This window comes from Pongo pygmaeus, chromosome 1 (assembly GCF_028885625.2).
Source record: "Pongo pygmaeus isolate AG05252 chromosome 1, NHGRI_mPonPyg2-v2.0_pri, whole genome shotgun sequence".
Classification (NCBI taxonomy): domain Eukaryota; kingdom Metazoa; phylum Chordata; class Mammalia; order Primates; family Hominidae; genus Pongo; species Pongo pygmaeus.
Genome location: NC_072373.2, coordinates 193,004,137 through 193,031,390, shown reverse-complemented (window position 1 = coordinate 193,031,390; position 27,254 = coordinate 193,004,137). Strand labels below are relative to the sequence as shown.

The 27,254-nt window shown below is 46.4% G+C and overlaps 2 protein-coding genes across 14 annotated transcripts in view; one reads left to right on the top strand and one right to left on the bottom strand.

The window, feature by feature from the left end:
• AIRIM (AFG2 interacting ribosome maturation factor) overlaps positions 1–9,822 on the bottom strand; it is an 11,424-nt gene extending 1,602 nt beyond the window's left edge. The window contains exons 1-4 of one of the 12 annotated variants that reach the window (XM_063657489.1): positions 9,577–9,808; positions 7,126–7,403; positions 3,099–3,278; positions 144–262 (exon numbers count right to left, since the gene is read on the bottom strand). In XM_063657489.1, coding sequence (XP_063513559.1) covers positions 144–262; positions 3,099–3,278; positions 7,126–7,400 — 574 coding nt within the window. In that variant the 5' untranslated portion in view covers positions 7,401–7,403; positions 9,577–9,808. Of the gene's footprint in view, positions 1–143; positions 267–3,098; positions 3,279–7,125 lie in introns of all 12 variants that reach the window. The other 11 variants (XM_054497703.2, XM_054497712.2, XM_063657479.1 and 8 more) reach the window with 11 other exon arrangements.
• On the top strand, positions 9,749–27,254 carry CDCA8 (cell division cycle associated 8). 2 transcript variants are annotated; one of them, XM_054497683.2, is made up of 11 exons: positions 9,749–10,123; positions 10,221–10,329; positions 10,451–10,579; positions 13,470–13,510; positions 16,468–16,540; positions 17,984–18,069; positions 19,299–19,363; positions 20,802–20,897; positions 22,980–23,106; positions 24,504–24,590; positions 25,856–27,254. In XM_054497683.2, the coding sequence occupies exons 2-11, from the start codon at positions 10,236–10,238 to the stop codon at positions 25,898–25,900; spliced, it is 843 nt and encodes a 280-aa protein (XP_054353658.1). In that variant the 5' UTR covers positions 9,749–10,123; positions 10,221–10,235; the 3' UTR covers positions 25,901–27,254. The 2 variants fall into 2 exon arrangements, with proteins under 2 accessions (XP_054353658.1, XP_054353656.1); XM_054497681.2 differs by having other exon boundaries at positions 9,749–10,329.

Here is a 27,254-nt window from a genome sequence, read left to right as displayed (position 1 = left end):
AGAAAAAATGGTATTATCACCTCTTCCGAGAACATAAAACACACAGAGGCACAGCAAGGGCACGTTCCTAATGCGTCCAAAGAGGTGAGTCACAGGGAGAGAAAGGAGGGGAGGAGACACAAAGGAGGAACACAAACCAGTACCTTGTACGAGATCTTGGTGTTCGTCTTTTGAAATTCGGTCCCAGGCCTCGGGCAAAGCTTGTATGTTTGCCAAGTCTCCCCACTGGATAGAGGAAAGAAGATACTTTCTCTTCAGGTACCTTTCTGGAAGTTAAGGACTGCTCAAAAGAAAATGAAGTATGCTGAAGTTAAAAAAACACCCTGGTGAGAACCAGAGGGAGCTATAAAAGTGAAAGTGCAGATATCCTTACATTTTACCAGGTGGGCCTGATTCACCTATGCTACAAATATTTCCTGAGCAACTGTTTACTAATATGGCTTTGTGCTACAGGGACAGAGGAATGAAACCATCCCTGAAATCTGGGATCTCAGCATGGTGAGGACAAAACCAGATCCTGAAAAGAAAGAACAAAAGTGACATGAGAGGTAAAGCTAGCGGAGGTTCAGAGGATAAATACATCCAATTCAGAGGAAGCAGGGACACCCCAGCTGGTAGGAAACATGAACAAAGGCACAGAGGTGGAGATGCATAGAATGAATTCAGGGAAAGCAAATCTTCCAGTCTGCTCAGCATGGACGCCACATGGAGAGCAGTCAGAAAGGCTGAAAGGTGGGCTGAGCCAGAACAGAAAGAACACCAAGTACCAACGCAGGGCTCTGAACTTTATCCCGTTAGCAACAGGAGCTATTCCTATACAGTACAGTACAATTCTGATCCTAAGTATCAGGATCAGAACCAGACTTCCTGCAGATATAGAGGTCATTCATTGGAGTCAGCTTAGAAGGAAAGAAACTAGACAGAGAAACCTGTCAAGAGGCAATTAAGAGTCCAAGCGAGAGCTAAGAAGCCATGTAAGCAGCAGAGGGGAAGGGGACGGAGAAGGAAAATCAAAGAAGTACCAGGGAAACAGAAGGAAAGGACTTGACAAGTAACTGTGTAAGCATTCCAGCACATAGCAAGTGCTTAGTAATGTCAGCCGCAGCTCTTGCTCCTTCTGCCCATGCTCCTGTTGCTGTTACTACTGCTGCTACCAATGCATTTAAAAGGGAAAATAAGCCAGGCGCGGTGGCTCAAGCCTGTAATCTCAGCACTTTGGGAGGCCGAGGCACTAGGATCACCTGAGGTCAGGAGTTTGAGACCAGCCTAGCCAACACGGTGAAACTGCCTCTCTACTAAAAATACAAAAATTAGCCAGGCGTGGTGGCGGGTGCCTGTAGTCTCAGCTATTTGGGAGGCTGAGGCAGGAGAATTGCTTGAACTCGGGAGGTGGAGGTTGCAGTGAGCCAAGATTGCGCCATTGCACCCCAGTCTGGGCAACAAGAGCAAAACTCTGTCTCAAAAAATAAATAAATAAAAGAGAAAACAGGGTAGGTTCTACGACTCAAGGAAAAGGGGGCTGAATTTGAGGGCTAGATTGAGGAGTTCAATTTTAAACTTGAGTTTGCAGTTCTAAGAACAATCCAGTTGGAGGCATCTGCAGGAAACCAAAAGTCAAGACTAGAGACAAGAAAAGTTGGGGTTTGGGAATTATTCACATGAAGGCAGAAACCTAAGCTAGAGGCTAAAATCAGGTGTCAGACAAGAATTGAGAGAAGATCAGGCATGGTGGCTCACACCGGTACTCTTAGCACTTTGGGAAGCCAAAGTGGTAGGATCATCGAGGCCAGGAGTTCAAGATCAGACTGGTCAACACAGCAAGACCCCATCTCCTAGGCATAAAAAAAATTTTTTTGAGAGAAAAATGTTAGAGCTTCAACTAACTTGTCTTTCTGCTTTTACCCTTGCCCCCACCCCAAATCTTACCCTAGAACGAAGCTAGAATGATACTGTTAAAAACATAGGTCTTATCCTGTTACTCCTTAATCAAGTTTCTAAGAGGTTTTTCTGTCACTTGAATGCTTTTTCTTTTTGGGGGGGGGGTGGTTTGAGACAGGGTCTTGCTCTGTCACCTAGGCTGGTGATCACACCCAGGCTGGAGATCAAGGCTCACTGCAGCCTTGACCTCCCAGGCTCAAGCAACCCTCCCACCTCAGCCTCCTGAGTAGCTGGGACTATAGCTGCACACCATCATGCCTGGCCCAAAATTCTTTTTTGTTTTTTGGAGACAGAGTTTCACTTTATCACCCAGGCTGGAGTGCAGTGGCACGATCTCAGCTCACTGCAGCCTCGACCTCCCCCAGTTCAAGCAATCCTCCAGCTTCACCCTCCCAAGTAGCTGCGATTACAGACTTCAGGCACATACCACCATGCCTGGCTAATTTTTGTATTTTTTGTACAGACGGCATTTCACCATGTTGCCCAGGCTGGTCTCAAACTCCCGGGCTCAAGCAGTCCTCCCACCTCAGCCTCCCAAAGGGCTGGGATTACAGGCATGAGCCACCGCGCCCAGACCCCAAATTCTTTCAAAGACCTTCAAGGCCCTAGAAAGTCGAGCCCCCTGTCTTTCTACCCTCACCTGCTGTTAGGCTCCTCCTCATGCTCCAGTCTAGCCTCCTTACTATTTCCTGAATAGACCAGGAATGTCTTACCGCAAGGCCTTTGCATTTGATGTTTCCTCTGCCTAGTAACTTTCTCTCCCCAAATAGCCACATAGCTCTTTCCCTTACCCTCTTCAGATCTTTGCTCAAATATCACTTTCTCATGAAGCCTGCTCTGACCACCCTATTTTAAATCACAACCCCACCCTCACTCCTCACTTTCCCTGCTTTATTTTTCTCCATAGCACTTATCGCCATCCGGCATTCTACTTTCCTTTTTCAATGCCTGTTTCTTTGCACCAAGAACAGTGCCTGACAGGTAGTAGCTACTCGATAAATTATTAGAGGAAGGATTATACAAAGGAATGCAGGAAGAATCCGAGTTCAGGAACCAAAGAGAACTGACTCAAACTACATAGTTTTCCAATCTTGTGAAAACTGAAATTTGAAAGACTTAGAACAGCTCTGGCCATGACCTGAAATGTGTGCAAAGGATACGACTTTCGATAATGTCTCTCAATATCCTGCAACCATTCCAACATGTCAGCCACAGAGGGGCTCACTGCTGAAGGCTGCAGGACAGCATCAATGCCAACTGTGTCTGCGTGTTGCTCATAGATCTGAAACACTCGCTCCACATGGCTGCTGACCACGTCTCGCACCTTGAGGAGGACGGCTCTGCAAGAAAGAGTCTGACATTAGACAATATCATGAGACACGTATAAAGGAAGGTTTCTCAATTTTGGCACTACTGATATTTTAGACTACATGATTCTCTGTTGTGAAGGGCTGCCCTGTACATTGTAGGACATTTAGGAACATGCCTGGCCCCTACCCACTAAATGACAGGTGTAAACTATACCTATACCCTCCATAAGCCATAACAACCAATAATGCCTCTAGATGATGCTAAATGTCCCCTCATAGAAAAACCATCTCCAATTGAGACCACTGGTCTAAGGAGATTAGTGACAGTGTCTTGGAGGTAGGGGTGGCTCAAGAATCAAGAAAGGGGCTGGGTGCAGAGGCTTGTTGCCTGTAATCCCAGCACCTTGGGAGGCTGAGGTGGGTGGATCACCTGAGGTCAGGAGTTTGAGACCTGCCAATGTCCCAAAACCCCGTCTCTACTAAATATACAAAAATTAGCCAGGTGTGGTGGTGCATACCTGTAGACCCAGCTACTCGGGAGGCACGAGAATCACTTGAACCCAGAGGCAGAGGTTGCGGTGAGCCAAGTTTGCTTCACTGCACTTCAGCCCGGGTGACAGAGCGAGACTCCGTCTCAAAAGTAAATATATATTATATATAATATTATATTATATATTATATATTATATTATTATATTATATATTATATATAATATATAATATATTATATAATATATAATATATTATATTATATAATATATAATATATTATATATAATATATAATATATTATATATAATATATAATATTATATATTATATATAATATATAATATTATATATTATATATATTATATTATATATTATATAATATTATATATTATATATTATATAATATATTATATATTATATAAAATATTATATTATATATTATATATTATATAAAATATTATATTATATATTATATATTATATAAAATATTATATTATATATTATATATTATATAAAATATTATATTATATATTATATATTATATAAAATATTATATTATATATTATATATTATATAAAATATTATATTTTATATTATATATTATATAAAATATTATATTATATATTATATATTATATAAAATATTATATTATATATATTATATATTATATACATATTATACATTATATATTATATATTATATATATATAAAATGTATAATATATTATATATTTTATATATATATTTATATATATTATATATATAAAATGTATATTATATATTTTATATATATATTTATATATTATATATTTTAAATCATATATATTTTAAATATATATTTTAAATAATATATAATTTAAAATATATATTTATATATATTTTAAATAATATATATTTTTTATTTTTTTATTTTTATTTTTTGAGATGGAGTTTCATTCTTGTCGCCCAGGCTGGAGTGCAATGGCATGATCTTGGCTCACCACAACCTCTGCCTCCCAGGTTCAAGTGATTCTCCTGCCTCAGCCTCCTGAGTAGCTGGGATTACAGGCATGCGCCACCACACCCAGCTAATTTTGTATTTTTTTTTTTTTAGTAGAGATGGGGTTTCTCCATGTTGGTCAGGCTGGTCTCGAACTCCCGACCTCAGGTGATCCACCCGCCTTGGCCTCCCAAAGTGTTAGGATTACAGGCGTGAGCCACCGCGCCCGGCTAATATAATTTTTTTTTAATTAAAACATTTTTAAAAAAAAAACAGGTGCAGTGGCATGCCTGTAATCTCAGTAGTTTAGGAGGCCAAGGCCAGAGGACAGCTTGAAGCCAGGAATTTGAGACCAGCCTGGGCAATATGGCAAGACTATCTCCACAAACAATTTTAAAAACTAGCTAGGTATGGTGGCATGCTCCTGGAATCCCAGCTACTCAGGAGGCTGGCAGGAGGAGTTAGAGGCTACAGTAAGCTATGATCATACCGCTGCACTTCAGCCTGGGCAACAGGGTGAGACTTGTCTCTAAAAATAAAATAAAAATAAATAAAAGACAAAATATTAAGTAAAGCACTCATAGGTACTCATAGCACTCCTGGGTTCAAATGATCCTCTTGTCCTTAGCCTCTCAAAGTGGTGGGATTACAGGAGTGAGGCACCGTACCTGGCCTCATCTTTTTTTTGTTTTGCTTTCATTTTTGTGGAGAATGGGATCTCACTATGTTGCCCAGGCTGGTCTCAAACTTCTAAGCTCAAGCGATCCTCCTGCCTCAGCCTCCCTAAGTGCTGGGATTACAGGCTGAGCTGCCATACCCAGCTGATCTCATCCCTTACCAGGCCTCTGCTCCTGTCATAGTTTTCTCTCTTTTTTTGAGACAGAGTCTTGCTCTGTCACCCAGGCTGGAGTGCAGTGGAACAGTCTTGGCTCACTGCAACCTCTGCCTCCCGGGTCCAAGAGATTCTCCTGCCTCAGCCTCCCCTTTAGCTGGGACTACAGGCGTGCACCACGACAGCCAGTTAACTTTTTTTATTTTTAGTAGAGACGGGGTTCCACCATGTTGGCCAGGCTGGTCTCGAACTCCTGACCTCAAGTGATCTGACTCCCAAAGTGCTGGGATTACAGCCATGAGCCACCGTGCCGGGCCAGTCATACTATTCTCTATGCACACTACTCATACTTACGTCTTGACTCTGTTTACACCTTTTCAACCATTAGGTTTTTAATATCACTTCCTCCCCAGAAACCTCCCCCCTCCGCACAAGCCGTACTTATCAATATCTTAGGACATAGCACAATTTAATTCACTGATTGTTTATTTCTTCTACTCAACTAAGAACAGGAACTAAGTCTGGTTCATTGTTATATTTTTGGCACCTTGTGCTTGGCATCCCACAAGGTGCCTAATGAATGTATTTTGTACAAATAAATAAAAGGAAAGTACTCATCTGTGACAGTTTCCTATTGGTCTATGACAGACTCTACATACTGGAACTTTCTTTTGTTCCAGTTCAAGGAAAGGCCACACATGCCCTGTCTCTCCTCTGTCCTCAATAACCTGTAACTCTCAGCCTGGGCAACATAGTGAGACCTTATCTCTACAAAAAATTTTAAAATTAGCTGGGCATGGAAGTGCACGCTTGTTGTCCCAGGTATTTGGGGGGCTGAGGTGGGAGGATCGCTTGAACCAGGGAAGTCGAGGCTACAATGAGCTGTGATTGTGCCACTGCACTCCAGCCTGGGTGACAGAGCAAGACCCTGTCTCAAAAAAAAAAAAATCTGTAACGCAGACACCAGGTCTGACAACGAGCATATCAGAACTTGGAGACGTGCTACTCCTGGGCACAGAGACACGAATCTACAGCAGAAGAAAGTGGTTCTGCTCTAGCCTAGATTAAGAGCTCTAGCCTTTGTGTCAGGCACACTTGAGTTAGAACCCCAGCTGTACCCTTTTCTAGCTGCGTCACCATGGGCAATCTGCTTGACCTTCAGTTTCCTACCTGCATGGAATTAAGTGCAGTTAAGTCACAGATATGTTGAAGAGACTTTATAACGTAATATACATAAAGCCCTTAGCACTAGCACCTACTGAGTTTACACAGCTCCTCATTGCCTTTCACCAAAGAAAACTATAGGGTAGAGCTAATAGGCTTTCTCCGCTCCTTTTCTCTTCTTCTTTTGTGACTTCTACTAAGCCCACCACTGCCATGCCTAGTCTCTGACAAGGAAAATGCCATGGCTTTCTGACAGAGGTCCCACTGCCCCAGATGGTAAGTAAGGAAGGTTGAGATACCTCTAAATGCCACGCTTCCAAGGAGAAAAACACCTTCTGGACTGATACTAGCTACATATAAAACACCTCGTTTTAAAATCCTTCCACCGAGAAAGAGCACTACGGAGCTGCTTACAGCCTTTCCCCTAGCTTGTCCAGGACGATGTCACCAGCTGCCAGCTGCTTGCGCCTCAGCCGCTCTTTTAAGTCTGGGAAGGCCCGAAGCGCCGGCACATCCTCAAACCGCAGGTTCTGTGCGGCCTGCAGCTGCTCCGCCAGGTTGCTGAGGGAGGACAGGAGGGGCTGGCAGTCCCGCAGGGCACTCTGCCACAGGCCCTGCTGCTCCTCCACCACGGGGAAGCACTTCTTCAGGGCCTCCTGCACGGCAAGCAGAGGCCGGTCTTGAGTCATCTTCTGCTGAAAAAGATAAAAACAGAAAATAACCACGTCGGGGTGCCAAGTCAGTCGGGGAGGCACTGGGTCGAGGGTGGGCGTCATCTCCGTCATCGTGTCCAGAAAGGAGTTGTCTCACCTCCAGAAGCGGGTTTTTTTGTTTTTGTTTTTTCGAGACGGAGTCTCACTGTCGCCCAGACTGGGGTGCAGTGGCGCTACCTCAGCTCACTGCAACCTCCGCATCCCGGGTTCAAGCAATTCTCCTGCCTCAGCCTCCCGAGTAGCTGGGAATACAGATGCCCGTCACCACGCCCGGCTAATTTTTGTATTTTTAGTAGACTGGGTTTTGCCATGTTGGCCGGGCTGGTCTTGAACTCCTGACCTCAGGTGATCCGCCCGCCTCGGTTTCCCAAAGTGCTGGGATTACAGGCATGAGCAACCGCGCCCGGCCTGCCTCAGCTTTCTGGAGACCCTGGCTTCCCCTCGGGAAGGGTAACCTGGATAGGGCAGTCTCCTGCTTCAGAGGATTCCTGGCGTCCAAGCGCCGTCTCTTCTCTGACCTACAGTCCTGTCTCCCCTGCCCGAGGCTACCGGTCGCGTTCCTGAAACCAGCGGAAAAACTTTAAGTCAGGACAGCCAAAGCGTGAGAACCCTCCAGGGACTGCACCACGCGCCCACAGTCTCTCTGCGCATGGTCACACGCGACGGCCCCGCAAAGCTACCCCGCAGGCCTGCCTGGCTACTGAGTCGCGAAAATATATCGTAGTGCCGCAATGACTTCTGGGTACTGTAGTCCAACATGTGGATTGGCCACTCGGCTTGAAGCTTCCTTGGGATTGGATGTTGGGACCGTCCAAACACGGCGACTTCTCATTTATCAGCCTGCGGCAGTTTAAATTGAGTGGCGGTGGTGGCACGTCCTGTTAGCTGTGGAGTCTTTTCCTTTTATCTTGCGCCTCCGGTTGTGCCTTAATGACACTTTTGACATTGTGTGTCACAACCAACTGGCAAAAACTAGTAAATCACGGGCTCCTGACGTGGCAGCTCTAGCTAAGATGCAGGTGGACGTCCTAGGTGCCCAGGGAGGTCGGGCGCATTGGGGAGTCGGGTGAAGGAAACCCTGAAACCGAGAGGCTGGAAGCCCGACTTGCGCAGCATAAAAACACCTGCTGGGGGAAAGCCTACATGAGGTACGGGTTGTCATCCCCTCTCATCTTGGCCATCTGACTGATGGAGATCCTCAGGCACCCAGCAGACTGGGGTGTCACCCCCACCACCCACTGCCCAGGGCTGACCTCGGGCGGAAGAGCGACATTCAAATATTTGTTGCATATGGAGCAACAGACCAGGGTGGAAGAGAGAGAAAGGACTTTCCAGGAAGGGCCAGGCTTGCCAGGGCTTCTATGCTTGGACTGCTCTGTCCCCAAGCTCGCTGGTGCCCATCAGGAGCCTGCTTGGCACTTTTGCTTATTTCTTCGATTGTTCCTCAACTCAGAGGGGGAGAGGCAAGATTATCAGTCCCATAGCCTATAGCATGCACGCTTAAACACAACCCCTCTGACATGGCTTCAGACTGCATTCACAGGTGAAAAGCACCAAATCCAAACAATCAGGCCACAAACCCGTCAAGAGCTCGCCGGTCTGGCCGTCCAGTCGCCGCCCGCCTTGAGACTCAGCCTGAGCTACAGCTTCGAAACTAGCCTCTAGCCTTGCTGGGTCTCAGCACAACTCTTGAGCAATCCAACCCTGTGGCCGTGGGCAGATGCCAAGATGCACAGTTAGCACCTCCGACAGGAGCGCGGCTCGGCGGGGCCCGCCGTCTACACGCCCATTCCCAGGCCCACGGCCACGACACCCAGAGCTGCCTCCTGCCCTGGGCTCCCTGGAGTCTGGTGGCCGCGGCTCATGCTGCAGTCACCGTGTGGCCAGCTGCCAAGCGCCACTACTTATACCTGAAGTCGCAGCCCCGCGCTGCGCACCCAGTCGAGGCGCCAAGACGCGAACTGGGCGGAAGTGGCCGGCCCGCGGGGGAGCAAGGAACGAGAGGGTTCCCCCTACTCGCTGCCCAGACTGGCCGCGGGCTGGCGCGCCCACCCCAAAGCCTGCACCCCTGTCCTGCTCCTCTATCATTCCGTCCCCCTTGCTCCGTCAAACCCTGCCGGGGCTGCTCTGTCTCTGCCGACCCGCCACTTGCCCGAAGTTCGGCCTCGGGAGCTTGGGGCCCTGAGGAGCGCCGACGTAGGCAGCCCGCCAGTCAATCAGTCAGAGGGTCACGGCGGCCCCTCGGCTACTCAGTGGCAGCCAGGCCAGAAAGAAGCAGCCGCCGACCCTGGAGCAGAATCCTACAGCCGACCCGACCTAGTAGGCCCCCAGCCCTCCAGAGCTTGGGGTATTGCAGAGCCGCCGCAAGGCCTGCCGGGAGTAGTAGTTTGTATGGTTTGCAGCCGGCCAGGGCGGAGCCGGGTGGGTTGGTGGGGAGGGCGGGGAAACAAGCCTGGACCACAACTCCCAGGAGCACGCGCGACGGCGGCGGCCTCCCTGACGCACTCAGGCTATAGGGGGCGCATTGGGCGGAAGACCCTGGGCCGGCAGGAACTTGCTTGTGATTGGATGTTGTGGGACGGCGGCTTCTCATTCGTCAGCCTGTGGCTGTGGAGTTTGAATTGGGTGGCGGTTGACTGTAGAGTCGCTCTCTCGCTGGCACAGCGAGGTTTTGCTCAGCCTTTGTCTCGGGACCGCAGGTACGTGCCTGGCGACTTCTTCGGGTGGTCCCCGTCCGCCCTTCTCGTCCCTACCCGGTTCCTTGCCTCCCTGCCCCATCTCCGCCGCTCCCCGCAGCCTCCGCCGAGTGCCATGGCTCCTAGGAAGGGCAGTAGTCGGGTGGCCAAGACCAACTCCTTACGGAGGCGGAAGCTCGCCTCCTTTCTGAAAGACTTCGACCGTGAAGGTAAGGGGCCAGGCCGTCGCGGCCTCCTGGGGCGGTCGCGGGATGCTGGCGGGTGGGGACACGAGCTGCACAGATTCGCCCGCCCCGTGACCCGTGTCCTGTCGGCTCTGCCCTCCCGCAGTGGAAATACGAGTCAAGCAAATTGAGTCAGACAGGCAGAACCTCCTCAAGGAGGTGGATAACCTCTACAACATCGAGATCCTGCGGCTCCCCAAGGCTCTGCGCGAGATGAACTGGCTTGACTACTTCGGTAAGAGCTGGAGAGCTTCCCTGGGCGGAGGCCGGGAGCCCCTTGGGGTTAGGTGACACCCTTCAGAAAGGGCTCGCTCAGATGTCACCTTTTAATGAGATCTGACATGACCACTTATGGAAAATTGCAGACCCTTTCACTCTCTATCTCACTTCCCTACTTCATTTTTCTCTATGAAAAATTGGGGGTGGGGGGTGGGAGGCGGCGGGCGGGGCGGTCTCTGTCGGACAACTCAGCTCTGCTGTTACAGGTCCAAAACAGCTGTAGTGAATGGGCATGAATGGGCTGTATTCCAATAAAATTTGAGTTATGGATACACTGAAATGTGAATTTCACATAATTTTCACACATCAGGAAATGTATTTTATTTTTTTTAAACAGAGTCTCACTCTGTCACCCAGGCTGGAGTGCAGTGCAGTGCAGTGGTGCGATCCCTGCTCACTGCACCTCCACCTTCTGGGTTCAAGTGATTCTCCTGCCTCAGCCTCTGGAGTAGCTGGGATTATGGTCGCCTGCCACCATGCCCCGCTGATTTTTGTATTTTCAGTAGAGACAGGGTTTCACCATGTTGGCCAGGCTGGTCTCAAACTCCTGACTTCAAGTGATCCACCTGCCTAGGCCTCCCAAAGTGCAGGGATTACAGGAGTCAGCCACTGCGCCCGGCCAGAAAATAGTATTTTTAAAAATATATATATATTTTACCCAACCCATTTTAAAATGAATGAATAAATGACATGGTTAGTTAACCAGAGCTCAGATGGAAGAATAACCCGAAGCAGCTCCTTCTGCAGCTTATGGAAATTGCTAACGTAAAAATGGGCACATCAGGCTGGGTGTGGTGGCTCATGCCTGTAATCCCAGCACTTTGGGAGGCTGAGGCGGGCAGATCACCTGAGGTCAGGAGTTCGAGACCAGCCTGACCAACATGGAGAAACCCTCTCTCTACTAAAAATACAAAACAGCCGGGCGTGGTGGCGCATACCTCTAATCCCAGCTACTCGGGAGGCTGAGGCAGGACAATCACTTGAACCTGGGAGGCAGAGGTTGCGGTAAGCCGAGAGCGCACCATTGCACTCCAGCCTGGGCAACAAGAGTGAAACTCCGTCTCAAAAAAAAAAAAAAAAAAAAAAAAGGCACATCAGTTTTCCTGGCCGGAGAAAAATCCCAGCCTGTTTCCGCACTCCCTTATTAAATGTCCAGAGAAATGCAGGAGGCTGTACTTTTCTGCTGGGTTGCCTTTTTCTGTTTTCCATATTATTAATTATCCAGCATGTAGTCTCCTTCCGGATAGAAATGCATGTTCTGCTCACATATTAGACGTTGAATGATCCTTTTGACTTGCCCTTTTATTTATTAATATTAAGCCATTCATTTGCTTATTTCTACAAATACTGAGCATGTGTCAGTCACAGTGCTAGGTGCTAAAGATGCACTGGGGAATAAAACAGACATTGTCTCTGCCTTCAGGAACATACAGGTTAGTAGAAAAGAGCTATTAGAAAAATCCATATACAATTACGTAATTAAAAGTATAGGTACTACAAAGGAGATAGAATAGAGTAGTGGTCAGTGAGCATATTGTGCTTTCTATGCTGGATGGGCATTGTACCAAGTGTTTTACATACATTAACTAATTTTTCTTCATAACTAATAATATCCCTATTTTTCAAAATGACAAGATTAAGGCACAGAGAAATTGGACACTTTGCTCAAGGCCTCATAAGCTAGTTAGTGGGATAGTCTGTTTGAACCCAGGTATTCTGGTTTCATAGCCTGAGATCTTAACTGTTTTACAAGATACTATGAGGATTTCTAGCAGGAGGTTCCAACCTAACTTTTTATTCTACATGTAAATCTCACAAAGACCTTTTCATTCAACACATGTTTACTGTACATCTATTGACTGCTAGATTTTTGCCAGAAGCAGAGGATGTCATCTCTGGAATTCAGTCCAAGGCAGGGATGGACATTTAAACAGCTTTGAGTATTATTGGGTATAATGAGGGTGAGCAACTAACTCCACACTTTGCAGCAACCTGCTGAGATAGAAAAATAAGCAGGCTGGGCACAGTGGCTCACCTGGAATCCCAGCACTTTGGAAGGCCAAGGCAGGTGGATTGCTTGAGCCCAGGAATTGGAGACTAGCCTGGGCAACATAACAAGACCATACTTTAAACTTTAAAAAAAAAATTAAAATAAAAATAAATTTTTTTAAAAAGAAAAATAAGCAGAGGGCAGGGCATGGGGTGGGGATTCATGCCTATAATCCTAGCACTTTGGGAGGCCAAGGCAGGAGTATCACTTGACCCCAGGAATTCAAGACCAGCCTGGGCAACATAGCAGGAGACCACATCTCTATTTAAAAAAAAAAAAAAAAAAAAGACAACCTGGACAACTTGGCGAAACCCTATCTCTACAAAAAAACACAAAAATTAGCCGAATGTGGTGGCGCATGCCTGTAGTCCCAGCTACTTGGGAGGCCGAGGTGGGAGGATCAGTTGAGCCCAGAAGACAGCCAAGGTGGCACCACTCCACTCCAGCTTGGGTGACAGAGCAAGACTGTGTCTCAAAAATAAATAAAATTTAAAATATATTTTTTTAAAAATAAGCAGAATTTTTGGGGTGATGTTTGAGCTGAGTTTTGAAGGATGAGTTAGAAATTTGTTAAGTACGGAGGGGAATTTCAGGCAGAAATACAAAGTACAATGGCAACAAGTCATGAGAGTCAGTGGCACATTTGGGATATAACTTGGAGAAAGAATAGATTAGATGGTGAAGGTCCTTGAATGTTAGACCAAGGGCTGGACCAGTTTTAGAAAGATAAATGGTACTATTAGGCAAGATGATTTATTGTTAAAATCTAATAGTAACTACAACGTTCTTTTTACAGCCCTTGGAGGAAACAAACAGGCCCTGGAAGAGGCGGCAACAGTAAGTGACCTGTCCTATTTTCCAGCCAGTGGTTACTTAAGTCTAGTCCAGTCCCCAGATCCAACTAATAGGTGCTTACTGTGGAAGAGGTTTCATAAAGGGACATTATCTGTTTGTGTCAACTGAAAAATTAGAGTTGGACCAGACACTGTGTACATGAGACCCAGATAGTTCTGAGCCCTACAGAAGGTGGCAGTTCTATTTTTGACCAATTTCTTGCAGTCCTTTGTCCTGAACTCTACAGCGGAAGTAGAAAGCCTCAAGCCCAAGTTCCTTTAAGCGCCTGAGTCATTACACTATGCACTGGCCTGCTAAGTGATGAGGCTGTTTCATCATGTCGTACTGTAGAAGCAGTGCTCTTGCTTGGGATGCTCAGTACTCCCCAACCGCTCTCATCTCCTTCCTCCCAGCATCAGTGCCAGGATTGAAGGCAGTAAGATGGGGATGCAAAATAGAGCATTTAAAGCTGCACTGTCCAGTATAGTAGCCACCAGGCATATGTAGCTATTTCAGTTAATTACAATTAATAAAATTAAGGAATTCATTTCCTCAGACATACTAGCCACATTTTACATGTTCAATAGCTACATGTGACTAGTAGCTACTCCATCAGAGAGCACAGAAATAGAACATTGCTACTCTTGCAGAAAGTTTTATGAGACAGCATTGGGAACTAGTCCATACGTGGGCTTCACAGAGTCCCTAGGCACTCTAAAATCATATACAAACAATGTGTGTGTGTGCACGCATTTGTGTATCTTTCTGTTAGTTTACTGTAGCCTTGATCAGATTTACAAAGTAAACCCCAAAATTACATCTTTTGTTGAGTTGATCAGAATCATTTGAAATCTCAGGGTTTGAAGGAGTCTGACCACCAAGGGCACATAGCAGATCTCCACCAGCTTCATTCAGAAGGTAAAGGTAATGAGGAGCCAGTTATCAATTTGGAAAAAATTGGAGCATTTGGGAGACAGGTGGGGATTATTCACCCCCCTACACACACTGAGCTCTAATGTTTTAAAAGAGTTACCTCTGAGATGAATTATGCTTACTAGCTAATACAGTTCTCTCTTTTTAAATTAGACATACAGAACTGCAAATGAGAACTTCTAACGTAATATGAGAGAGCCATTGTTACCACACCAAGTTGAGAGAATTCTGGCCTTGACTAATATGATTTAAAACTCAAGAAAGGAACAATAGAAAATCTATAAAAGCTCTTAGTTGGGAAGTGTGTTGGGGCTCCCAAGACCACCTCCAGGTTTGGTGATTTCACTAGGAGGATTCATGGGGCTCAGCATACAGTCACACCCATGGCGATGATTTATTACAGTGAAAGTATACAAAGCATTAATCAACAAAGGGGAAAAGTACACAGGACAAAATCCAGAGGAAACCAGACTTCTAGGAGTCCACTCCCTGTGGAGTCACACAGAACACGCTTAATTCAACACATGAAATGCTGTCTACCAGAAAAGCTGATTAGAGAGTCAATGCCCAGAGTTTTAACTGGGGGCTGCTCACATAGGCATCCTCTGCCTAGCACATGTCAAAATCCTAGACTTTCAGGAGGGAAGTAGGTGTGCAGCATGAGCCATAGTGTTTGCATAAAGTTTAGGCATAGTGAGGCATTCTTGTTAAGGAAAGGTGGAAACCTTTCTGAAACCAAGTTCCCAGATGCCAACCAAGGCCAGGCTTGCAAACAGGCCTTTCTATGTGTATCAGTCTCAGGCCTGCTCTGTTAACTGTCCTGCACAGCAGATGACCAGTGGCCTGCCACCACTGATGACTCCATAAAATGCCAGTTGTTTCTAGAGATAGCAGAAGGTTGGCAGGAATGCCCCTACTTTCTGTTGCATCAAGCCTGGCAAACATCAGTAACTTATTACAGCGCTATTTCTTGCTAAGCCTAAGACAGCCTCAGAATCCTTCTCTGAGTACGTCAAGCAGTCCCTACCAGAAATGAAACCTGTGCCATTCCAAACCTGTAATAATTATTCTGATATTTACATGTGTTCTATAAGGAAAGGACTGTGAGTCATGACTGCTCTTTGTAGTGCCCATACTTATTACCATATGAAAAAAAAACTGAATTTGAATGGTGACTGGAAGCCTTTTTGAAGGACCCAGGATCATCATAGAAAACCTTATTGAGATCCTGTAGATTTATCGAGAAAATGGTAAGCTTGACAACACCACCAAGTGTTGTAGAGGATGTAGATAATTAGGAACTTGTATTGTTTGCAAATGGGCTGTAGTCAAGGGTAACTACTTTGGGAAACAATTTGGCATAATGCGAAGGCTGAATATTTATGTAACCTATAATCCCTGTCATGTCCTATCCAAAGGATAGAGCCAAGGGGAAACTTAGACATGTACCTCAGACACATGTAAGACAGTTCAAGGTAGCAGTGTTTATAATAGCAGGAAACTATTGATGGAAGATGGACAAATCCATTGTGGTATATTCACACAGTGGGATATGATATAGCAATGAAAACAAATTAACTACAACCACAAAGAGTGGTGAAAACAGCCAAAACCAAACAAAATGCTCAAGTACACACTTGTGAAAAAGCACAGCTGTGTGTGCACACACATATACACACATATGCATGTATCTGTGAGCACATACACATATACCTTTCAATTAAGCAAGTGGAATGGTATGGTTACCTCTGGGGAATGAAGGATTAGGAGACCCATCACCTTTGGGAGAAGAGATAAGAAAATGGAACAAGGAATGAATACAGAGCCAGAAGCAAGTTATTGGCAATGTTTTAGGTCTTGGGTTGTGTGGTGGGTTTATGGGAGTTTGCTATATTGTATATTGTATCACTAACATTTAACAGTCTTCTGTATCAAATAATAGTTTTAAAAAATTTTTTTATCTTGAAATATTGTTCCTTGTATTTTGGTGGAATAAGTCTGGTGCTTTCTGGCTATGTTTGTCATAGGCTGACCTGGATATCACCGAAATAAACAAACTAACAGCAGAAGCTATTCAGACACCCCTGAAATCTGCCAAAAGTGAGTACCTTTCAAAACTCCTTGTTGTACAGAAAGAACTGAGGCTCAGGTTGCTTGGTTGGCTGCTCAGGCAGGGCCTTATTGGTAGAGCCTCTTCCCTTTAATGTCTGGTTCTTAATCTTGTAAATCCAAAAACTTGCTTTTGTATGGTGCATTTAGTTAATTTTTGCCCCCCGAACAGCAATTCAAACCAGAAATTTAGTAAATTGCATGCAAGACTGCTACTAACGAAACTCAAGACCCGTGTGTGAGCTAAAGTGAAGGTGAAAAAAGGGGGGAAAAAAGCTGTGCTAGAAACCAAACATTGTTGCCTGCTTACTTTCTCCTGGGTTAAATAGATGGCAAGATTTAGAGAGGTGTTAAAAGACTGTTAACACCAACTGAGATGCTCCCTGATGTAATCAGCAAAGTTCAAAGAGAATTGAAAAAGGAATGACTTTCTCTGCATATAATTCAAAGTTACTCAATTCAGGCCAGGTGTGGTGGCTCACACCTGTAATCCCAGCACTTAAGGAGGCCAAGCCGTGAGGATTACTTGAGCCCAGGAGTTCAAGACCAGCCTGGGCAATGTAGTGAGACCCTGTCTCTGAGAAAAAAAAAAAGAAAGAAAGGAAAGGAAAGGAAAAAAAAAAAGTTACTCAGCTGGGCACGGTGGCTCACAGCTGTAATCCCAGCACTTTGAGAGGCTGAGGCGGGCAGATCACAGGTCAGGAATTCGAGACCATCCTGGCTAACACGGTGAAACCCCATCTCTACTAAAAATACAAAAAATTAGCTGGTCGTGGTGGCGGGTACCTGTAGTCCCACCTACTTGGGAGGCTGAGGCAGGAGAATGGCGGGGACCCGGTAGGTAGAGCTGGCAGTGAGCTGAGATCACACCACTGCACTCTAGCCTAGGCGACAGAGCGAGACTCCATCTCACAAAAAAAAAAAAAAAAAAAAAGTTACTCATTTCCATGATCTATCCACATAAAATCATCTTACATACATGTCCCGCACTCTGAGAAACACTGTCTTATAGGAAAAGTTGTATGGGAAACCAGGTTGTGACTAGTGAGCAAGGAATCGGATCAGGATGAATTGTGACATGGACTTAATGTCACTGTCATCAAGCTATGATAGTTTGATGCATCCAGTTCTTATAAGAACATCCTGACCCACGGCCAGGATTTCGGGGCTACACACCAGGGCACCGTCTACATTAGGCAGGGCAAGCTCAATTATTCAGAGTGCTGGGCTGTCCCTACAAAGCATCATATGGGGTCTCTTAACACTGATTAGTTTCCTTTGTCTAAACCCTCTTTCTTAAAAAGTCTTCTTTATTTTTAGTCCATTTCTTCATTGCAGCTTAAGATTGCATACGTTTTATTCCTATAAGAAATGTGAATGCACAAAACTTTATTCTCATCAGAAATACCACCCTGTTGAAACTGTTTCTTGCAGCACGAAAGGTAATACAAGTAGATGAAATGATAGTGGAAGAGGAAGAAGAAGAGGAAAATGAACATAAGAATCTTCAAACTGCAAGAGTAAGTGGACACTGAGGTTGGAGGCTGGGGGTTATCACAAGACAAGCAAATGCAAATGCATAAAATACACTTGTATACCAGAGCTCACAGTTTAGTAGAGATGATCCGGCTTTACATGGCAATGACAAAAGTGATAATTGACTCGTGTGCAAAGTGTGTAGAACACAGAAGAGGAAGCTAGCAAGTCTCCCCTACCCCACTAGGACATAGGCAGGCCTCTCAAGGTGAGTGAAAGTCTACTAGCTGGAGAAGAAAGGGAAGAGGAACAGTATTCAGGATAAATAGGGGAGGGGGAAAACTGAAGATGAGGAAACCAGTTGGAAGCCTATGAATTCTTGAACTGACATGCTGATACTATAGAATGAAGGGATGGTTTTGAGATAGGTTTTAGAAGTGGCATGGTTGGTGGAGAAAAGGAGGAATCAGAGACGACTGCATGGTTTCTAGCTAAGGCAACTGCTATCCAGTGAGGTGTGGGACCCAGGTGGCAGAGTGGTGCTGGACTAGGGGTAGGGGGAGCACATGCCAATTGCATGACATGTTGACCATTACTTTTCCAGGACATCTAGGCTAGACAGAAATTTCAGCCTGGAGCTCAGGGAGAAGAGGGAGATTGAGAGATACACTGCCTCCCAGATCTTTATGTGTTTGTCCCAGTGTGGGAGTGGAGATGGTTGTGCAGGGAGAGCAGGAAGGGAGGGAGTCCGGATGGACACTAGAGGGGGAGGGTAGAGAGAGGAGCTCCTAAGGCAGACTGCCAAGGAAGCTAGAGAAGCAGGAAAGACAGATCCATCACGGAGGACAAGAGAGGAGAGAATATATGGAAGATAAGGAGTGATTCTTGCCTGGGACCTCCCAGGCCCCAGGAAGGGAGCACTGCAGGGTTTGCCTTTGATTGGGCACCTGGGACGCCCTGAGTGACCTTCACAGCAGCCCTTTATGTAAAGTAGTGGGGTACAAGCCAGGCTGCAATCAGTTCAAAAGAGATTTACCTTTAATCTTGGCCAAAATCCTCTATTTTGAAAACCCAGCCAGTGGAAGTCCTTATTCAATTAGTTATGTTCTGAACTTTTTAAGTCATTGAATTCTGAGATACACCTTATTATATTTAGTATTAACTCTCCAAAGCTTGTTCTTAACACTTTAAAAAAAATACCCTCCTTAGCCTCCTTACCTTTCCTCTTTGCTGGGTTTTTTGTAACCTTAGTCTCATTTGATTGTGACTGCAGGTCAAAAGGTGTCCTCCATCCAAGAAGAGAACTCAGTCCATACAAGGAAAAGGCAAAAGGAAAAGGTAGTGGATTTTCTAAAGTTGTGGTGTTTTGGGTTTTATTGGAGAGCCATATATATCACGGCAGAAAGTGAGGGGCAGTGAAAAGGCTCTGGTGGCCAGTGTTTGAAAGCAGCTTAAAATCACTGAATCCTTGAGTGTCTGAGCTGGAGGGGTCTCTAGAAATGACCTAAACCAAAACCATCTCCAGTACTTTATGTACATTCTCTATCCTTCCCCACTTTTTTTTGTTTTGAGACGGAGTTTCACTCTCATTGGCCAGGCTGGAGTGCAATGGTGCAATCTTGGCTCACTGCAACCTCTGCCTCTCGGGTTCAAATGATTCTCCTGCCTCAGCCTCCCAAGTAGCTGGGATTATAGGCATGCGCCACCATGCCCAGCTAATTTTGTATTTTTAGTAGAGACGGGGTTTCTCCATGTTGGTCAGGCTGATCTTGAACTCCTGACCTCAGGTGATCCGCCCACCTTGGCCCCCACTTTTTTTTTTTTAAGTATAGAAAGAACTGCCTGTTATGTTTCAGTTCCTGATAGTCCATATGTAGAGCTACCCCATAGCTCGTCATAGAGTAGCTGTCACTTACCTATAATTGGTTTCTTGAAATGTTTTGTCCAGTCCTGCAAAGTGAAGAATCTCTATGGGCTTGAGTTGATTATGCTGGACTCTACCATAAGCCATGTGGGGGAAGGTAAAGCAGCTTAGGAGAGTAGTCACTGGGATGCATGTCTGTGGAGGAGCGAACTCATTTCTCTTGAGCAGTGCAGCAGCTGCCTGGCACGAGGACAGAATTCCAGCTGGGGGAGCCTTTGCATGAAGAGGCTGTCTCCTTGATTAAAAAGTCAGATTCTGAGGCTGGGTACAGTGGCTCACGCCTGTAATCCCAGCACTTTGGGAGGCCAAGGCGGGTGGATCACTTGAGGTCAGGAGTTTGAGACCTGCCTGGCCAACATGGTGAAACCCTGTCTCTACTAAAAATACAAAAATTAGCCGGGTGTGGTGGTGCATGCCTGTAGTTCCAGCTTCTCGGGAGGCTGAGGCAGGAGAATCGCTTCAACCCGGGAGGTGGAGGTTGCAGTGAGTCAAGATTGCAGCATTGCACTCCAGCCTGGGCAACAGAGCAAGACTCCGTCTCAAAAAAAAAAAAAAAAAAAAAAAAGTCAGATTCTGGAGGCAGACTGCTTCGGTTCAAAGTTTTGGCTCCATCCTAATTGGATATGTGATCTTGGGCAAGTTTTTAAAACTCGATGCACCTGAGTTTCTGCATCTGTGTATGAGGATGGCAGCAGTGCTGGCCTCCCGTGTTGTTAGAAGGGTCACATGAGTCGATGTGTGCGAGGCGCCCGGAGCAGTATCTCACAGTCAGCATTCCATGTGTCACTCCTCTGCTGCTGCCTTCATGGAACCTGAGAGTTGGCATACCTGATGGCCGTTTCTTACCTGTAGGTCAAGCCGTGCTAACACCGTTACCCCAGCCGTGGGCCGATTGGAGGTGTCCATGGTCAAACCAACTCCAGGCCTGACACCCAGGTTTGACTCAAGGTGAGTATTGAGGGAAACACTTGGATTTGACGGGACTCCAACACTGAGCACTACCCAGAGAAGGAGTGTCTAAGGAAATACTCCTAGGCCAGGCACGGTAGCTCACACCTGTAATCCCAGCACTTTGAGAGGCTGAGGCAGGCGGCTCACTTGAGGTCAGGAGTTCAAGACCAACCTGGCCAAGATGATGAAACCCCGCGTCTACTAAAATTACGAAAATTAGTTGGGTGTGGTGGTGCACACCTGTAATCCCAGCTACTCGGGAGGCTGAGACGGGAGAGAATTGCTTGAACCCAGGAGGTGGAGGTTGCAGTGAACTGAGATTGCACCACTGCACTCCAGCCTGGGCAACAGAGTGAGACTCTGTCTTAAGAAAAGAAAAGAAAATAGTCCTGAGTCCTTGGCCTGGGATGCCTTGTCAGAGGACAGTGGCCAGCTGGGTTTCCTGGTGTATGTCTCTCCCTTAAGTGTAGTTTCACCCATCTTCAGTGGCAAAATGATTCTTTAGTGGGAGGGAGGTGAATATTCTGCCTGTGATGACTAGGAGGCCTCTAGGTGACGTTTTTGGCCTTTCTGATTCAAATCAGAAGGTTTCTATTTTATTTTTTAAATATTTATTTATTTTGAGGCAGGGTCTCACTCCAGTGCCCAGGCTGGAGAGCAGTGGCACAATCACGGCTCACTGCAACCTTGACTTCCTGGGCTCAGGTGATTCTCCCACCTTAGCCTCCCAAGCATGCCGCCATGCCTGGCTAATTTTTTGGTTTTTTGTAGCGATGGGGTTTCGCCAGGTTGCCCAGGCTGGTCTCGAACTCCTGGGCTCAAGCGATCCACCTACCTCGGCCTTCCAATGTGCTGGGATTACAAGCACGAGCCATCACACCGAGCCTCAAATCAGTTTTTTAAAGATGAGTAGGCACTCTCCCGTACTCTTGGTAGAAGTAAAAATTGATACTGCTTTTTTGGAGGCTGGCATAAGCAAGGATATTCTTGCAGCGTAAGTTAATACCTTCCAAAGAACCTAGTTGACTAAATAGGAGATGCTGTATAGCCATTAAAATAGACTGGATCTGTGTGTGCTGATAGGAAAAGAGTGCCATGATCACAGAGCATCTCCAAGCAGGTTGCTGAACACTGTGCTGTATGATCCCATTTGGTTTTATATACATAGAAAGTTTCTGGAAGGATAGATAAGGAATTCAGGGTGGTTACCCCTGGGGAGGAGAGCAGGAAGTGGTTATCTCTGGTGTGGGTAAGTGTTGAAGATTTATTTTCTACTTTTAATTGCCACTTTTTTTTTTTTTTTGAGATGGAGTCTCGCTCTGTCATCCAGGCTGGAGTGCAATGGCGCAATCTCGGCTCACTGCAACCTCCACCTCTCAGGTTCAAGCGATTCTCCTGCCTCAGCCTCCTGAGTAGCTGAGATTACAGGCGCATGCCACCATGCCCGGCTAAGTTTTGTATTTTTAATAGAGACAGGATTTTGCCATGTTGGCCAGGCTGGTCTCAAACTCCTGACCTCAGGTGATCCACCCGCCTCGGCCTCCCAAAGTGCTGGGATTACAGGTATGAGCCACCGCACTCAGCCAGTTCCCACTTTTCTTTACTGTTTGTTTTTTCACATGAATATGTAACAAAAGGCATTTAGGGAAAATTAGGTAGCAGTATTTTAACTGTCTTGAGAAATTAGTATAATGATGTAATCTCTAAATCATCCTCCTTTGCCTCTGAAAAATTCCTCTTGATGGAAGCAGCCACGCCTGGAAATAATTAACCAGCTTATTTCAGGCTTTGTGGATGGATGGATGACTGGCACCCATATGGAGCTTTGGACCTAAACTTTATGTGGATAAGAGTTGACTTTTTGCAAGATGTATGTTCAATAATTACAACCTTCTTTCTCCAGCTGTGTTTAGTCATTACTGCTTTAAAACATTTTTTTTTTTCTAAATTTAGAACGTGCTTTCTTAGGAATGTGTGACTTAAAAACTGCAGCTTGAGGCCAGAGTGAGGTTAAAATGGCCTATAGAGTCTGGTGTCGTCAGTTGCCAAGCTATCTTCACAGAGATTTTCCCATTCTAGGGTCTTCAAGACCCCTGGCCTGCGTACTCCAGCAGCAGGAGAGCGGATTTACAACATCTCAGGGAATGGCAGCCCTCTTGCTGACAGCAAAGAGATCTTCCTCACTGTGCCAGTGGGCGGTGGAGAGGTGAAGTATTTCCAAGGGAAGCCAGGCCACAGTGTGCTGCTTAGTCAAGCGTTTTTTCTCCCTGGGCCCTCACCCACACTTCACCCTCAGAGTCCTTTCAGTGCGTGGGTCCTGATCTCCACACTTCTGCAGGACTCAGAACCCAGTTTTCTCTCCCAGGTTAGAGGCCCAGACTGCAAAGATCGTTGCTCAGCTCTGGGTTCTGTTTTTCTGTTTTTTTGTTTTTTTGTTTTGAGATGGAGTCTCGCTCTGACATCAGGCCGGAGTGCAGTGGTGCAATCTCAGCTCACTGCAACCTCCGCCTCCTGGGTTCAAGTGATTCTCTTGCCTCAGCCTCCTGAGTAGCTGGGACTACAGGCGCCTGCTACCATGCCCAGCTAATTTTTGTATTTTTGGTAGAGATGGGGGTTTCACCACATTGGCCAGGGTGGTCTCTATTGCTTGACTTCATGATCCACCCTCTTCGACATCCCAAAGTGCTGGGATTACAGGCATGAGCCACCGTGCCACCTTTACCTTTTTTTTTTTTTTTTTTTTTTGAGATGGAGTCTCACTCACTCTGTCACCCAGCCTGGAGTACAGTGGCACGATCTCAGCTCACTACAACCTCCGCCTCCCAGGTTCAAGTGATTCTCCTGCCTCAGCCGCCTGAGTAACTGGGACTACAGGCGCACGCCACCACGCCCAGCTAATTTTTGTATTTTTAGTAGAGATGGTGTTTCACCATATTGGTCAAGCTGGTCTCGAACTCCTGACCTCAGGTGATCCACCCGCCTCGGCCTCCCAAAGTGCTGGGATTACAGGTGCAAGCCACCACGCCCGGCCTCCATCTGTTCATCAACTAACATTTGCCCACCCAATTGTAGCAGGCTCAAGAAGTAGACATGGGGCCTGCCCTTGAGAAGCAGCTCAGTGGTCAAGATGGGTTTGCAATCATGATATCTGTGATATGCTCAATAATAGAGATGTTAAAGGGTGGTGCAGAGGAGGGCACCACCGAGGTATGCGCTTAGTCTAGAACCCGGAGCATGAGCTGTGCCTTCAGCTTTGTATAACTTTAAGGGATTCTGAAGCAGGCTGAGCTCAGTTTCTCTGGGCTGCATGGAGCGAGTTGCTGACCTCAGCCCCTGTGAGGGGAGGACGGTTTGTTTCAGACATACCCTGCAGGGCATTTCTTAGATGATGTGCGTGCCTTTTGTGCCCGGGTAATCCAGCCTCCACCCTAGTGATAGTGCTGATGAAGTCATTGTCTCCTTAGGGCTAATATCCTTCCTGCCTGTCTTGCCACTTCTCCATCCCAGCCATTCCCCACCACTAAGTGCAGGATATCAGGGGGATCCTAGGGGTTCCTGCCCTAAGGGCCATGGCCAGTTTAACCCATTCCCCTCTCTATACAGAGCCTGCGATTATTGGCCAGTGACTTGCAGAGGCACAGTATTGCCCAGCTGGATCCAGAGGCCTTGGGAAACATTAAGAAGCTCTCTGTAAGTCTCATACTCATCTCCACACATAGGATGTCTCCAGTAGCTTTCTTGGGCTACCTTTATTTAGGATTGTCTTTTGGGCCCGGGCTAATACTTTCTACTTAAATTTGTGTTGTCTTCCTTCCCTCAAGAGATTTTGACTCTTACCCTACTTCGATAGCAGCAGTTCTGTTCCTCAGTTGATGTTGAGTTTTGTTCAATCCCAGGGTGCCTGCCACAGAAGTTCCACTGCAAAATCAAAATTCTGCCTCATTCAGGCAGTTAGTGCTAGGGGTATGTTAGGTCACTATTGGCCACCAGGAACTGAAACCTAGAATAGCTCAAGAATGAGGGTCAAGGCTTGTTATCAGGAATCTTACAGAATCAAAGAGCGAGCTGAACAGCCAAGCCTCTGGAGCGGTGGGGCCCATCATCTGGGGCCTGTGCGCTCATTTCTCTCACACATCTTCATTCCTCCCTCAGCAGATAACCTTCTCCACAGGCTCCAGGTTCTGTGCTTACTTAACTTGTTTTGCGTGTGGCTTTGGGTAACCACACCTCCAACCCCAACTTTATTGCTCCATTGCCCAACTGTTCAATTTCTTGTCTTGGTTTAAATTCTCAAGAGGGCCAGGCGCAGTGGCGCACACCTGTAATCCCTGCAGCTCAGGAGGCTCAGGCGAGAGAAATTGTTTGAGCCCATGAGTTTCAAGGCTGCAGTGACCCATGATCGTGCTGCTGCACTCCAGCCTGGGTGACAGAGAAAGACCTCAGCTCTAAAAATAAAGTCAATTATCAATTTAATTTAATTGAAGAATGTAATGGCTCAGCCAGGGATGAACCTCCTTGGTCCGGTCAGCCATCATCTTGCGTGGTGGATGGAGCACTTAGTATAAACATGGCAACCTTACCCTCACCCTTCTGTGGGGTTTGAAGGGTACATCCAAGGAAGGGGACAAGGCGAGGCTGGTTTCCTAAACCTGTCTTTCTGAAGATAGGCCCAGTGCTGAGATCACACACACACCTAGCCACCCAAATCTTGTGACTGTCATCCTCTAGCTAGATCTATTGCAATGTTCTTCTCAAATAATCTCCTATGATAGCTTTACTGTCTCACTTGAGTTGTTATTTTACTCCCTTGTTCAGATGAGAAACAGAGGTTCAGAAAGGTGAATTCATGTGTGATACAGATAGAGAATGGAGAGGCTCAGGCTGACTGTGGGAGGCCAAGGGGCAAGCCTGCCAAGTGACATCTTCTACAATGTCCTCTCTCCTTTTCTTTTTAGAACCGTCTCGCCCAAATCTGCAGCAGCATACGGACCCACAAATGAGACACCAAAGTTGACAGGATGGACTTTTAATGGGCACTTCTGGGACCCTGAAGAGACTTCTTCCCTTCAGGCTTATTGTTTGAGTGTGAAGTTCCAGAGCAAGGAGCCACGTTCCTCTAGGGGAATTCAGGAATTCAGACATGCTATTCCCACACCAGTTAGGTAGAGCTGTCTGTTCACCCTCCCATCCCAGCTGATCCCAGTCACTGCTTGCTGGGGCCATGCCATGGAAGCTTCCCATCAGTCTCCCAGCTGAATCCTCCCTGCCCTCTGAGCTGCTACCTTCTGCCTCCTGCAACTCGACATCCTCTTCGCCCTGCCCTGCCTGCAGTTGAGGGGGCGAAGAAGAACCCTGTGTTCTCAGGAAGACTGCCTCCACCACTGCTACCCAGAGAACCTCTGCATGTGGCATTTCTGCTCTCTGTGCTTGAGACGGGGAGGTTTAGGCTCAGATAAGTGAGCTCTGGGCCATGAGAGGGTAGGTCCAGAAGGTGGGGGGAACTGTACACATCAGCAGAGCAGGACAGTTGGCAGCAGTGACCTCAGTAGGGAACATGTCCGTCTCCCCTCTTGCACTCATCGCACCTCCTCCTACCAGCCCTCCTCTTCCTCCTCCCCCTCCTCCTGTGGGAGGTGCTAAATGGGATTTTGGGATCTTTCACCTGCTGTGCCCAGTAGTTCTGAAGCCTGCTTGTGGAACACTGTTTTATGTTTATCCCTGTTTACTGAAGACCAAATACTGGTTTGGAGACAACTTCCATGTCTTGCTCTTCTACCTCCCTAGTTAGTGGAAATTTGGATAAGGGAATTGTAGGGCCCAGATTCTGGAGGATTTATGTCATTGGCCACAGAATAACTGTCTCTAAGCTATCCATGGTCCAGTGGTCCCTGCCAAGTCTGTAGACTTCAGAGAGCACTTCTCTCTTACGGGGCTCATGGGGACAGGGGTGGGTGTGACTTGCTTGGTGGCCTCATTCCCTGTGTGCCTGTGCCTGGGGCATGGACTTTGTTAAGCAGAGTCAGCAGTGAGGTCCTCATTCTCCAGCCAGCCTCTCTGCCCTGGAGAATCATGCGCTGTGTTCCAAGAATTTGAGAACTAGAGTCCTCATCCCCAGGCTTGAGGGCACATGGCTTTCTCGTGTAGGGCTCTCTGTGGTATTTGTTATTATTTTGCAACAAAACCATTTTAGTAAAACAGTCCTGTTCAAGTTGTATTCTTTTAAGTTCTTTTACTCTCCTTTCCCTGAGATTTTTGTATATATTGTTCTGAGTAATGGTATCTTTGAGCTGATTGTTCTAATCAGAGCTGGCACCTACTTTCAATAAATTCTGGTTTTGTGTTTTCTTTTGTAAT